General features: G+C 44.7%; 1 protein-coding gene across 1 annotated transcript in view; it reads left to right on the top strand.

Annotated features, from left to right (window-relative positions):
• The window catches only part of CUL4A (cullin 4A), a 97,969-nt gene extending 86,155 nt beyond the window's left edge, over positions 1–11,814 (top strand). The window contains exons 17-21 of the mRNA XM_077296966.1: positions 518–631; positions 6,232–6,337; positions 8,728–8,900; positions 9,180–9,332; positions 11,594–11,814. Coding sequence (XP_077153081.1) covers positions 518–631; positions 6,232–6,337; positions 8,728–8,900; positions 9,180–9,332; positions 11,594–11,689 — 642 coding nt within the window. The 3' untranslated portion in view covers positions 11,690–11,814. The remainder of the gene's footprint in view (positions 1–517; positions 632–6,231; positions 6,338–8,727; positions 8,901–9,179; positions 9,333–11,593) is intronic.
• Positions 11,815–13,251: the final 1,437 nt, after the last annotated feature.

Here is a 13,251-nt window from a genome sequence, read left to right as displayed (position 1 = left end):
TAATCGGCAGCTCTTTGGAAGTAGCACTGCCGGCTTTTGAACGCAGGTGATTCCACATGTGTTCATTGAACCGTGCGAAATCACCATGTCCCAATACATTGGACGGCTGACGTTTATCTTGAGGAGGCTCGCATCTCTGCAAGATTAATAGACATGCTGCGGTCTGGAAAGACGCCCCCGCATGTCCGTCTCCACAGGTGATCCGCAGGCGTCCCTGCATGCACAGTGGGCATGGCATGTCTTGAAATCCCATCCACTATGCTGTAACATCTGGCCGCTGCGGATGTACACAGCGTCCATCCCACAGCGTTTACTGACTGTGGGAACATACTCTTACAATTTAATGGAGTATTTATAAAACCTTGACATTCCAGATGTGATTGCTACCCACACAGCCTTTGTCTTTTGTAGCCATAGCCCTGGTTGCTTTGGGTTAAGTCCTATACATATATCTTATTGTTGCTGTAAGCATTACCATTCCAATTCCTAATTCTTATGTTTCTTTTTTTCCTTTGAGATGGTAAAACTTCAGGAAATTTTTAAGACCTTTTACCTTGGTAAGCACAGTGGCAGAAGACTCCAGTGGCAGTCCACACTGGGGCATGCAGTTTTAAAAGCTGAGTTTAAACAAGTAAGTGCTGGTGTCTGCTTATCTATCGCTCACTGCTCCATGTGATGTGCTTTATCAGGCTCCTGGCATAGAGATCTGCCCGCTACTTGTCTGGCTGCTTTATTATCTGATCATGTAGACTGCACTGTAATATTTGGTCACGCCTTTTTACATGTAATGGGCAATATTCAGAATGATATCCATTGATTCAAAAGGAAATGAAACTAAAAAGGATTCTGTTCCTATCAGTCTATCTGTTTTGTTGGGGCATCTACAAAATGGCCAACCACAGGAGATCAGGGAGGGCACATGGGAGAACAAGAACTAGAGGCTGAGCAGTCATAAGGAATAGTTGCAGAGACTCTCTTGTCCCTATATTCCTATGACAAAGATGCTTATAGTGTTGATACAAATCTGCAGTGGTCACCTATTTTTATCCATAAAATATTTTGGAAATGGGGTGTCATTAAAAAATATTGGACCAATTGGCTTCTGCAGCCTTTATGTACCATAGTACATAGCTGGCTGCAGAATGAGTCAACAATGAAATCCGTCAGTGATCCTTCTGACTGACAGGTCTGTAACTCTCATCTCTCTTTTTCTGAAAAATCTTCTAATCTGATTCATGAACAAGTCAAAGTTCATCTTTGATTTTGTCCTTAATTTAAAAGACTACATTCCCGAGCCGTCAGGCAAGCTCACTGACAAATGATGTTACTGGACCATGCCATTCTGCAGGTGCTATAATAGATGGAGAGAGACTGCTAGCAACAAACCCTATTACAACAGTAATCATTTCTTTGTATAGCGCCAACATATTCCGCAGCATGCTACAATTCAGAGGAACGAGTACAGATAATATCAGACATTAGAGTAACACATTCAACTAAGAGGAGGCGCAGCTCTGCTCAGGAGATTAGTCTATAGGGCGGCACAAAAGGTACAGCCCAAAACATTTGAATTTAGGTATAATAAAGTGTCCTGATTGCTGCCCATTTGTGCTAGTATCTACAGCCGCCTTCTAGGAGGCCAAAGTCTTCCATTATTCCCTCTTGCCTATCTAAACGCTGATAAGAAATGTTTCCGTGCTTGCTCATAGCGTGCTCGACATTTACTGTATTCCTGGCATTTTTTGCTGCCCTGTTTGTTTTTTTGTTGGGGGAAGTTTTATTTTTGTTTTTAATAAATAGAGATGCTTAGTTCCAGTTTACAGTAAGGTCTGCGTTCACAGCAGAAGCCATGTAATACGATACTGATCTTCCTCCAACAACTGCTTAGACACCGGGTTGGTCAAACAAGTTTCTCAGGCTTAGGCCGAAACTCCGCCCCCTCGTCCCCGAACATTACAATGGGGCAGTGGAAGCGTCGTAAGACTTCCACTGCCCACGTCGGGCATTACTTTCACAACGCGCGTCGGCACGTCGGGCCGACGCATAGCAACGGCCCCCATGCCGACGCTAGTGTGAAAGAAGCCTTAGGCTACTTTCACACTAGCGTCGGCCCGACGTACAGACGCATACTGTGAAGGAAATGCCTGACATTGGCAGCGGAAGCAGTCTTAAGACGCTTCTGCTGCTTCATTGTAAGGTCCGGGGACGAGGGGGGCGGTCCCGACGCACAAAAAAATGTTACATGTAACTTTTTTTGTGGCGGCGGTGCGCCAAAACACGACGGTTGCGACTTGTGGCACTGTATCGTGATAAGTCTATGGAGAAAAAACGCATCCTGCAGACAACTTTGCAGGATGCGTTTTTTCTCCACAACGACGCATTGCGATGTGCAGTGCACAACGCTAGTGTGAAAGTAGCCTTAGTTGTCTAAAATTACATTTGTGGTAGAAGGGCTGGTGCAACTATCAGATAAGCAAAGTTTTATCAGCAGGTTATCACTAGAGGACTAGTAAACCTGCTGCCATGTAGCCCTCCATATTCATGAGCTCTGTATAACCCCGCCCACACCACTGATTGGCAACTTTCTGCCTATGCGCATTGTACACACAGTGGAGTGGGTTGGGTTATACAGAGCTCAGCATGCTAGATCTGCAGCAGGCAAAACAGTGATTTTAGCAAAATGACGGCATACAACCCAGTAAGGGACACATCGCTGGAATTAGGGTCTTTGCCTCTACATCATGCTGCTCTCAGATGGGGGTAGCAAAAACCTGATAACATATTCAAGCCATAAGGGTGAGATAACTGTTGGCAAAGCACGACTGGCCAAACCTGTAGAATAAACAAAAATTGTATTTTACTGTATGAATTGTATACTTCTATCCCTTTCACTTGTCATCATTTGTTACATGGAGCCACACCATGCTGGGCGGGAACTCGAGCACCAGCGATACTCCATGTGTACCCGAGCACCAGCGATACTCCATGTGTACCCGAGCACCATCGATACTCCATGCATACCCGAGCACCAGCGATACTCCTTAGTACCCGAGCACCAGCGATGCTCCATGCGTACCCGAGCACCAGCGATACTCCTTAGTACCCGAGCACCATCGATACTCCATGCGTACCCGAGCACCAGCGATACTCCATGCGTACCCGAGCACCAGCGATACTCCATGCGTACCCGAGCACCAGCGATACTCCATGCGTACCCGAGCACCAGCGATACTCCATGCGTACCCGAGCACCAGCGATACTCCATGCGTACCCGAGCACCAGCGATACTCCTTAGTACCCGAGCACCAGCAATACTCCATGCATACCCGAGCACCAGCGATACTCCATGCGTACCCGAGCACCAGCGATACTCCATGCGTACCCGAGCACCAGCGATACTCCATGCATACCCGAGCACCAGCGATACTCCTTAGTACCCGAGCACCAGCGATGCTCCATGCGTACCCGAGCACCAGCGATACTCCTTAGTACCCGAGCACCATCGATACTCCATGCATACCCGAGCACCAGCGATACTCCATGCGTACCCGAGCACCAGCGATACTCCATGCGTACCCGAGCACCAGCGATACTCCATGCGTACCCGAGCACCAGCGATGCTCCATGCGTACCCGAGCACCAGCGATGCTCCATGCGTACCCGAGCACCAGCGATACTCCTTAGTACCCGAGCACCAGCAATACTCCATGCATACCCGAGCACCAGCTATACTCCATGCGTACCCGAGCACCAGCGATACTCCATGCGTACCCGAGCACCAGCGATACTCCTTAGTACCCGAGCACCAGCGATACTCCATGCGTACCCGAGCACCAGCGATACTCCTTAGTACCCGAGCACCAGCAATACTCCATGCGTACCCGAGCACCAGCGATACTCCTTAGTACCCGAGCACCAGCGATACTCCATGCGTACCCGAGCACCAGCGATACTCCATGCGTACCGGAGCACCAGCGATACTCCATGCGTACCCGAGCACCAGCGATACTCCGTGCGTACCCGAGCACCAGCGATACTCCATGCGTACCCGAGCACCAGCGATACTCCATGCGTACCCGAGCACCAGCGATACTCCATGCGTACCCGAGCACCAGCGATGCTCCATGCGTACCCGAGCACCAGCGATGCTCCATGCGTACCCGAGCACCAGCGATACTCCTTAGTACCCGAGCACCAGCAATACTCCATGCATACCCGAGCACCAGCTATACTCCATGCGTACCCGAGCACCAGCGATACTCCATGCGTACCCGAGCACCAGCGATACTCCTTAGTACCCGAGCACCAGCGATACTCCATGCGTACCCGAGCACCAGCGATACTCCTTAGTACCCGAGCACCAGCAATACTCCATGCGTACCCGAGCACCAGCGATACTCCTTAGTACCCGAGCACCAGCGATACTCCATGCGTACCCGAGCACCAGCGATACTCCATGCGTACCGGAGCACCAGCGATACTCCATGCGTACCCGAGCACCAGCGATACTCCGTGCGTACCCGAGCACCAGCGATACTCCATGCGTACCCGAGCACCAGCGATACTCCATGTGTACCCGAGCACCAGCGATACTCCATGCGTACCCGAGCACCAGCGATACTCCATGCGTACCCGAGCACCAGCGATGCTCCATGCGTACCCGAGCACCAGCGATACTCCATGCGTACCCGAGCACCAGCGATACTCCATGCGTACCCGAGCACCAGCGATACTCCTTAGTATCCGAGCACCATCGATACTCCATGCATACCCGAGCACCAGCGATACTCCGTGCGTACCCGAGCACCAGCGATACTCCATGCGTACCCGAGCACTAGCGATAATGCATGCGTACCCGAGCACCAGCGATACTCCTTAGTATCCGAGCACCATCGATACTCCATGCATACCCGAGCACCAGCGATACTCCTTAGTATCCGAGCACCATCGATACTCCATGCATACCCGAGCACCAGCGATACTCCATGCGTACCCGAGCACCAGCGATACTCCTTAGTACCCGAGCACCAGCGATACTCCATGCGTACCCGAGCACCAGCGATACTCCATGCGTACCCGAGCACCAGCGATACTCCATGCGTACCCGAGCACCAGCGATACTCCTTAGTATCCGAGCACCATCGATACTCCATGCATACCCGAGCACCAGCGATACTCCATGCGTACCCGAGCACCAGCGATACTCCTTAGTACCCGAGCACCAGCGATACTCCATGCGTACCCGAGCACCAGCGATACTCCGTGCGTACCCGAGCACCAGCGATACTCCATGCGTACCCGAGCACCAGCGATACTCCATGTGTACCCGAGCACCAGCGATACTCCATGCGTACCCGAGCACCAGCGATACTCCATGCGTACCCGAGCACCAGCGATGCTCCATGCGTACCCGAGCACCAGCGATACTCCATGCGTACCCGAGCACCAGCGATACTCCATGCGTACCCGAGCACCAGCGATACTCCTTAGTATCCGAGCACCATCGATACTCCATGCATACCCGAGCACCAGCGATACTCCGTGCGTACCCGAGCACCAGCGATACTCCATGCGTACCCGAGCACTAGCGATAATGCATGCGTACCCGAGCATCAGCGATACTCCTTAGTATCCGAGCACCATCGATACTCCATGCATACCCGAGCACCAGCGATACTCCTTAGTATCCGAGCACCATCGATACTCCATGCATACCCGAGCACCAGCGATACTCCATGCGTACCCGAGCACCAGCGATACTCCTTAGTACCCGAGCACCAGCGATACTCCATGCGTACCCGAGCACCAGCGATACTCCATGCGTACCCGAGCACCAGCGATACTCCATGCGTACCCGAGCACCAGCGATACTCCTTAGTATCCGAGCACCATCGATACTCCATGCATACCCGAGCACCAGCGATACTCCATGCGTACCCGAGCACCAGCGATACTCCTTAGTACCCGAGCACCAGCGATACTCCATGCGTACCCGAGCACCAGCGATACTCCATGCGTACCCGAGCACCAGCGATACTCCATGCGTACCCGAGCACCAGCGATACTCCATGCGGACCCGAGCATGCTCGCTCATCACTAATAAGTATACATACAATGTGCTAACATCACAAGAGTATTTCATTCCGTTATCTACTAAAAACTCCTGTGTTATCTGTTCCTTTTTCCCTGTTACTAGACACTTTGTTCTTTTCTTCCTTTGGGGGTCTTTAGGAGAAGAAAGAACTTCAGGTGTCTTTGTTTCAAACGCTGGTGCTGCTCATGTTCAATGAGGGAGGTGAATTCAGCTTTGAAGAAATTAAACTAGCTACAGGAATCGGTGAGAGAATCATTAATGTCTATTGTAAAGGGAATGCGTCAGCAGAAGATTAATATTAGACTCACACTTCCTATTCTGTTCAGGAAGCCACACGGACAGCGGCCAAATAGTCGGCCTCTTAGTGCTGAGTTATACAGAAGTGCTCTTCTAGGCAAAGAAGGGGAGCAGGAGGAAGCATCACCTAATGTGAATGGGGGAATCTGTGTTCAGTGTGCATGGAGGCGGCAGCTGTCACTGTACACCCTTCTGTGATGATAATGAGTTCTGAAAAGGCTTCTGTGATAACGGCCAGTCTGAGTCTTGTATTGGGCATAATAGCTGATGTAAAATTGGTTGATTGTATTTTTTTTCTTTTTATTTTCATATAGACAGTGATAGAAATGTAAATATATATATATAAATATAACGTAAAAAACATATTTGGCCTAATATATATCTGCATATTGCCAGCTTAAGACTGTGTCTTTGCCCACAAAAATGGCAATTTTTATCTTATTGTGCCACAAATGGAAGCAGTTGTGAAAAGTGAGCATGGTCAGGAACAAAACGTACTTTTAGCCCAAGTTCACACAAGGCGTTTTTGCAGCATATTTTTTAATGCAAATTTTCAGCTGCGTTTCACAGTACCAGCAAAGTCTATGAGACTTCAGAAATCTCATGCACACAGATGCTTTGTGCTTTGCATGTTTTTTGGCACAATAGAGCATGTCACTTCTTTCAGTGTTTTTTCAGCGTTTTTCACCCATTGAAATGAATGGGTGGTGAAAAAATGCACCAAAAATGCAGGTATCCAGTTTTACTGTGTTTTTTTTTGTGCCAAAACCTCATTCTGTAGAATAGGACTTTATTTTCAACCCTAAACTTTATCAGCATGCACAAAAGGCAAATCTAGCATGCCAAAACCGCCACAAAAAACACAGATGACAAACCATGGCAAGTATCCTATTTTTCTGCAGCTTCTTTCCTGCCAAGGGATCAGGTTTTGCTGCTGAAAAAAACATCTAGTGTGAACTCACCCTTGGACTCATTTATCAAACAGACATTTGCCGAGTGCCTTAAGTCTATGGCAGCTCGTAAAAAGGGTAAAACAAAATTCTCAGTGTCTTTTTTTTCCGAGATTGGGTACAATTTTCAGTAAGTACTCTTTCCCAATTCATTTGGAGCAGAATATGCAATTGTTAATAAACGTAAACTATTTTTTGCATTTTAGCTCCTCTCACTTAGCAGATATGAGATTTGTGTCCTGGACATGGATCCTACATATCTATCTGTTTAATATAATAATCTAATCACTTTTCTACTACACTATAATTAAAAAGTCCCTACTGTTCCCTTTTTTTTCTCTCTACCTGTTTTATTTATTTATTTTACATCCAGATTGATGACATTTTGTTTGAGAATCTGCAGTGCATGCTAGCACACTCAAAACAAGACATCATTAGTGGACAGCGGCTGAGATCACTGCCACAGATTTTGTCCTTTGTCTCCACTGAGATGAAGCATCGTCAGTGATGTCCGTTTCAGGGGCTGAGTTAGTACCAGCTCTCCTGGGCATGCGTTGGTTGTCAATACTAACTGTATGAGCTCCCTTGTTACTGTGCAATATCCTTTTCAATGAACAGTGACAGTGCGCTCCCTCGCCAGCTCTGATGAGAAGTGACGAGCCTGCAAGAAGGCAATATTGTCTGTGGGCATTGTAAAGAGAGAACCCAGCAAGCAGGAATAGTGGACACCGCTCCTGCCCCCGAAACAGACATCACTTTTGGGGGCAGGGCTGGTCTTTGCTGTCCCTGTGCTGGGTTCTCTCCTTACAATGCGCAGTGACTGTGCATTCTCTTGCCGGCTCATCACATCTCATCACAGATGCAAGGAAGCGCACTGTCACTGTGCATTGAAAAAGGATATCGCACTGGACATATGTTGGGATTCACAACCAACTCATTCTCAGGACAGCTGGGACTAGCTAAGCTTCTGAAACAGTCGTCACAGATCTTTTATTTCAGGGTGGGGACAAAGGCTGCAGCAGGGACCACAGCCTCTGTCCCCTGATAATGTCTTGCATAAGTATCCCAGGATGCTCTGGGAATTCTCAAACAAAATGTCATCAAATCAGGTTAAATAAATAAATAAAACAGTGAAGGAACAGCAGGGACTAAGGTATATTAGAAAAGCTATTGCTTTAAAGAGAAATATATTTATGATTTGGTTATTATTATTACAGTTGTCTGCATTATATCATGAACATGTCTGCATTATATCAATAGGGGTTGTATTCTTTTGATATAATGCAGACATGTCCGTGATATAATCAGTATTGTAATTATTAATTCTGCAGTTCTAAAAGCTCACAAAGTTGCTAGTATTTATTCTGTTGTGATTTTATTTCCTAGAGGATAGTGAGCTGAGACGGACTCTGCAGTCGCTTGCTTGTGGAAAAGCAAGGGTGCTAAACAAAATGCCAAAGAGTAAGGACATTGAAGATGGAGACAAGTTTAACTTTAATGCGGACTTTAAGCACAAATTATATCGAATTAAGATCAACCAAATTCAGATGAAGGAAACGGTGAGATGCTTTACTTGTTTGTTTTTTTCCCTCTATTCTATAAGGGCTGATTTACATGTCACTTTCTCATGTCCCTGTGCCGTCCGCATTCTATTGCTATTCTTTTTTTTAACTCACTTTGTATATGTGAAAAATAGATGACTTGCTGGTGGTAATTATGGATCCAGCAAATAAAAAAAAAAAAAAAAGGTCTTATTTGTGAGAAAAAAAACCTGACGTGTTAATTCAGCTTAACACTAATAATCTGCTGTATTATATATGTCTATCTCATCTTTGCAGGTAGAAGAACAAGTTACCACAACAGAAAGAGTTTTCCAAGACAGACAATATCAGATTGATGCAGCAATTGTACGCATTATGAAAATGAGAAAAACCCTCGCACACAACCTCCTGGTCTTAGAACTATATAATCAGCTGAAATTCCCTGTGAAGGTAGATAGAGCTTTGTGTGTGCTTTTTATGTTAATTAAATTAAAACATCTGGCAAAATACAGTCGTCATTAAATATTAAACCCATTTTTTTTTAATATAACATGTACACACATCTGGTGCATAGGGCAGGCTCAGGAGCTGAAGTTGCTGCATACAGGGCGAGCTTTGGCCGTGTGATACACTCTGACATCAATATTTAAGTTATTTTAACTAGCGGAGAGGATTGTTGAGCCACCCGTTTCTTACCCTGGTGATGCTATTGTGGGGTGCTGATGGGTCACCTCCATTTTGGTAGTATATAGCTCCTTTAGAGATTGTTCATCATGCTACGTACTGCAATACTAAAATGGCTTTACTTGTTTGAGATCAAAAAGGTTGGCCATTTCAATTTTACCCTGCCCAATTCTTCGCTCCCCTGACATGGTCTGTGGTTATACAATTATATACATTTGATCTCAGATTTAAAATATTAAAGGGGTTGACCAGTATTTGAAAAACCCTACTCAATTCAGTACCCTACAGAAAAAGAAAAATGTATATTCACCTCCCACTGTGGCGCCGTTGCATCGGTGTAAGCGTTGCTGTTCGCTGCGGGTGATGTGATATTGATGTCAGATGACTACTGCAGCCTTTCGGCAGACACTTTGTCCAGTTGTGGAAAACCCCTTTAATAATAATATGGCTCATGTTGGGAAAATGCTGGTCCTGCTTTTATAAAGTCCTGATAGATGGAAGATGATGAGTAGTAAAATACACTGCAGTTTAAGGGTGTGGTTCTACAAACAGTGAATTATGAATACAACACATTTTCTCTTCAGCAAGCCATCCGAGTGTACACGTTTCTCCTGTTATGGAAAATCTGAGACTAGCACCTTGTCACGGGAGCCGCTGAAGAACGCATTGAAAAATGTGTACCTAAAAAAAAAAAAAAAATAGCACCACAGGTGTCTACAAACCTGTAATCAGTCAGTCTACCTATTTGAAAGTTGAAAAGTATTCATTGTGCTATCATGTTGTGTACTACACGTGTACTACATGGACCAAAGAAAGCTAAGGAAGGAGTTCTCTCAGGAGATAAGAATAAAATTATAGACAAACATGTTAAGTTACAGGCTATAAACCATCTACAAATAACTTGATGTTCCTGTTACTACAGTTGCACATGTTATTCTTAAGTTTAATGTCTATGGGTCTGTAGCCATTCTAAATGGATGTGGTCGCACATTGAACAGACGGAGAATGCGAATGGTAACTAATGAGCCTAGAACAACTTTCAAAGAGATTAGAGGTGAACTCCAAGGTCAAGGTACCTCGGTGTCAGATCACACCATCCAACCATCCGTCACTTTCTTGGAAAAAGTAGACTTAATGGAAGACTATCAAGGAGGAAACCATTGTTAAAAGCAAATCATAAAAATGCGAGACTGGAATTTGCCAAAATGAATATCGAGACACCACTAATCTTCTGGGAGACTGTCCTTTGGACAGATTAGAAAAAATTGGAGCTTTTTGGCAAGTCACATCAGCTGTATTTTCACAGGTGCAGAAATGAAAAATACAAAGAAAAAAAAGAATGTTTTGGGGCAGTTTGGCTGCATCTGGCATACATTTATAAGACATTTTATAACTTTCCGAAATTCTTATGAAAACATTTACAGCACATCCTGCATTGACCTACTGAATCCAATTTATTAAATATTTTAGGAGTCTGAGTTGATCCATTTTATACCTACTCCAGCTCAGACTCCGACTCCACCAAAATGGACACAGACTCCACGACTCCGACTCCACAGTCCTGTTAAAAAAAAAATCCAAGAATGTCTCAGAATACAGCATTGGACTATTCTGAAGCGGCCTTCTATGAGCACTGATCTAAATCCTATTGAACATCTGTGGAAGCAGCTGAAACATGCAGTCTGGAGAAGACGCCCTTCACACCTGAGACAACTGGTCACAAGAAGTGGGCCAAAATACATGTGGTTAAGAGTACCTTCATTGTTGTTTAGGCTATTTTCTTTAGTTTGTTTGTTTTTTTTTTACTTTTCTGTTGATCCACAATTCAAAAGCCATGTCTGATTTTCATTAGTTAATATTCAGTAAGTTTACACTGAGAATAACTTTTTGTCCGTGTCAAGTTTGTGTGTGTGTATGTGTGTGTGTGTGTGTATATATAGATACACACAACACACACATATATACCTATATCACATGTACTGTAAATATACTTTTTTACATTGCTCAGTAATTATATTTTTTTTCAGCCTGGAGACCTGAAGAAAAGGATTGAATCATTAATTGATAGAGACTACATGGAAAGGGACAAAGAAAACTCAAAGCAGTACCATTACTTGGCATGAGGAACGCGCTGCTGCTATGTGCTGAAGAAGCAGATAAACATCAAGTGCTCAACTAAGGTTTATTGGCCAAAGTAACGCAGCAATTGTTTGATTTCCCAGCATCAATAAACCTTAGAATTATTCAATTAGCATTTTAGGTAATTCTTTTCGTGTGACTGTTTAAAGAATGTTTTACTAGGTTTTTTTTTTTTTTTTTGCATAAATCCATAACAACGTATAGACTTCTGTTTCCCCAGTCTGCAGTGACATATACTTTAAGTTTTTCCTTATATTCTTCCATATTGTTTTGGCTTGTCACGTACATCACTACTGCTACAACAAATAGGCCCTTAATGCTGCAATCATTATTGGCTGAGAGAAGAATTACAGCTACTATATACTGTTCTTATAACAATAGACCTACAATTAAACCATGAACTGTATATCCTACAGCTAAGAGACTGTAATTAGTGAAGAGCGAACGTGCTCAGATACGGTGTTATCCGATCATGCTCGGGTGCTAACCGAGTGTCTTCTGCGTGCTTGAATAATATATGTGAATTCCCACGCCTGCATGTCTCATGGCTGTTCGACAGTCGCAACGTATGCAGGGATGACCTAATAGTCGAACAGCCGCGAGACATGCAGCCGCTTGAACATATTCTTCAAGCACGTGGAAGACACTTGGTTAGCACACGAGCATGGTCGGGTAAAGCACATTCACTCATCACTAACTATAATACAGTCTAAACTTCAAAGTATATAAACCATCGGGAGACGGTCAGCATCGGTGAAGCTGTATCATGGCGCAGTGACACTGGTATATTCCATGTCTATTGTAAGGTGAACCATTTCTGTTTTCAATGTCATTTACTTTGTTTTCGGACAGTCTGTGACATATGACATTACAGCTTTTCAGTGTCTGCTCATTAATGAAAAAAATCAGTGATTCTACCCAATTTTCACTTGTAATGTAAAATGTAACGACTCTGGCGGAATTGGAACAGCCATACCTGGGACAGTACACGGATTTGCCCTTGTCTCATTCTGTGGTCATAACACTGCAAATAGCCATTGGAAAAGATTGCTAGAGTTCAGTTAAGTCTACTTTACCTGGGTGATTAATCAAGGTCACTCATATTACTGCACTAGCGCATTTTGGGTGCTCGTCTTACAGGTCTCTTACCGTTGCACATAAAATGTAGTAAACGTCATTGCTGCCTTGAGATGTAATTGACCTTAATTAATCATTCCTCTTGGAGCACTTAGTAGAGTTTTTGAAAGAAAGGAAGCCTCACCACAAATAAGTCATTGCTGCCATTATCCAAGCTTTCAATATGCAATTTCAAAGCGTAAATGACATTTGAATGAGGACATTTGTACACTGTAAACAATGTAAAAAGATATGGGTATTTGCATTTGCTAATAAAATTATTTAAGGCACAAATGTCTGTCTGTGTTGAATGTAAATGAAGTCATTATTTCATGGGTGAAAAGATACAATAGGATTTTCATTTCTATCATATTGGAGTTGGAGCGTTTTCCAGAACTTGTGCCCCCTACATATGATACCTAGGCTGATG

The sequence above is a fragment of the Ranitomeya variabilis genome, chromosome 3, assembly GCF_051348905.1.
Source record: "Ranitomeya variabilis isolate aRanVar5 chromosome 3, aRanVar5.hap1, whole genome shotgun sequence".
Lineage (NCBI taxonomy): Eukaryota > Metazoa > Chordata > Amphibia > Anura > Dendrobatidae > Ranitomeya > Ranitomeya variabilis.
Note: the sequence above shows the minus strand (reverse complement) of the source record. Positions and strands in the feature narration are given on the sequence as shown.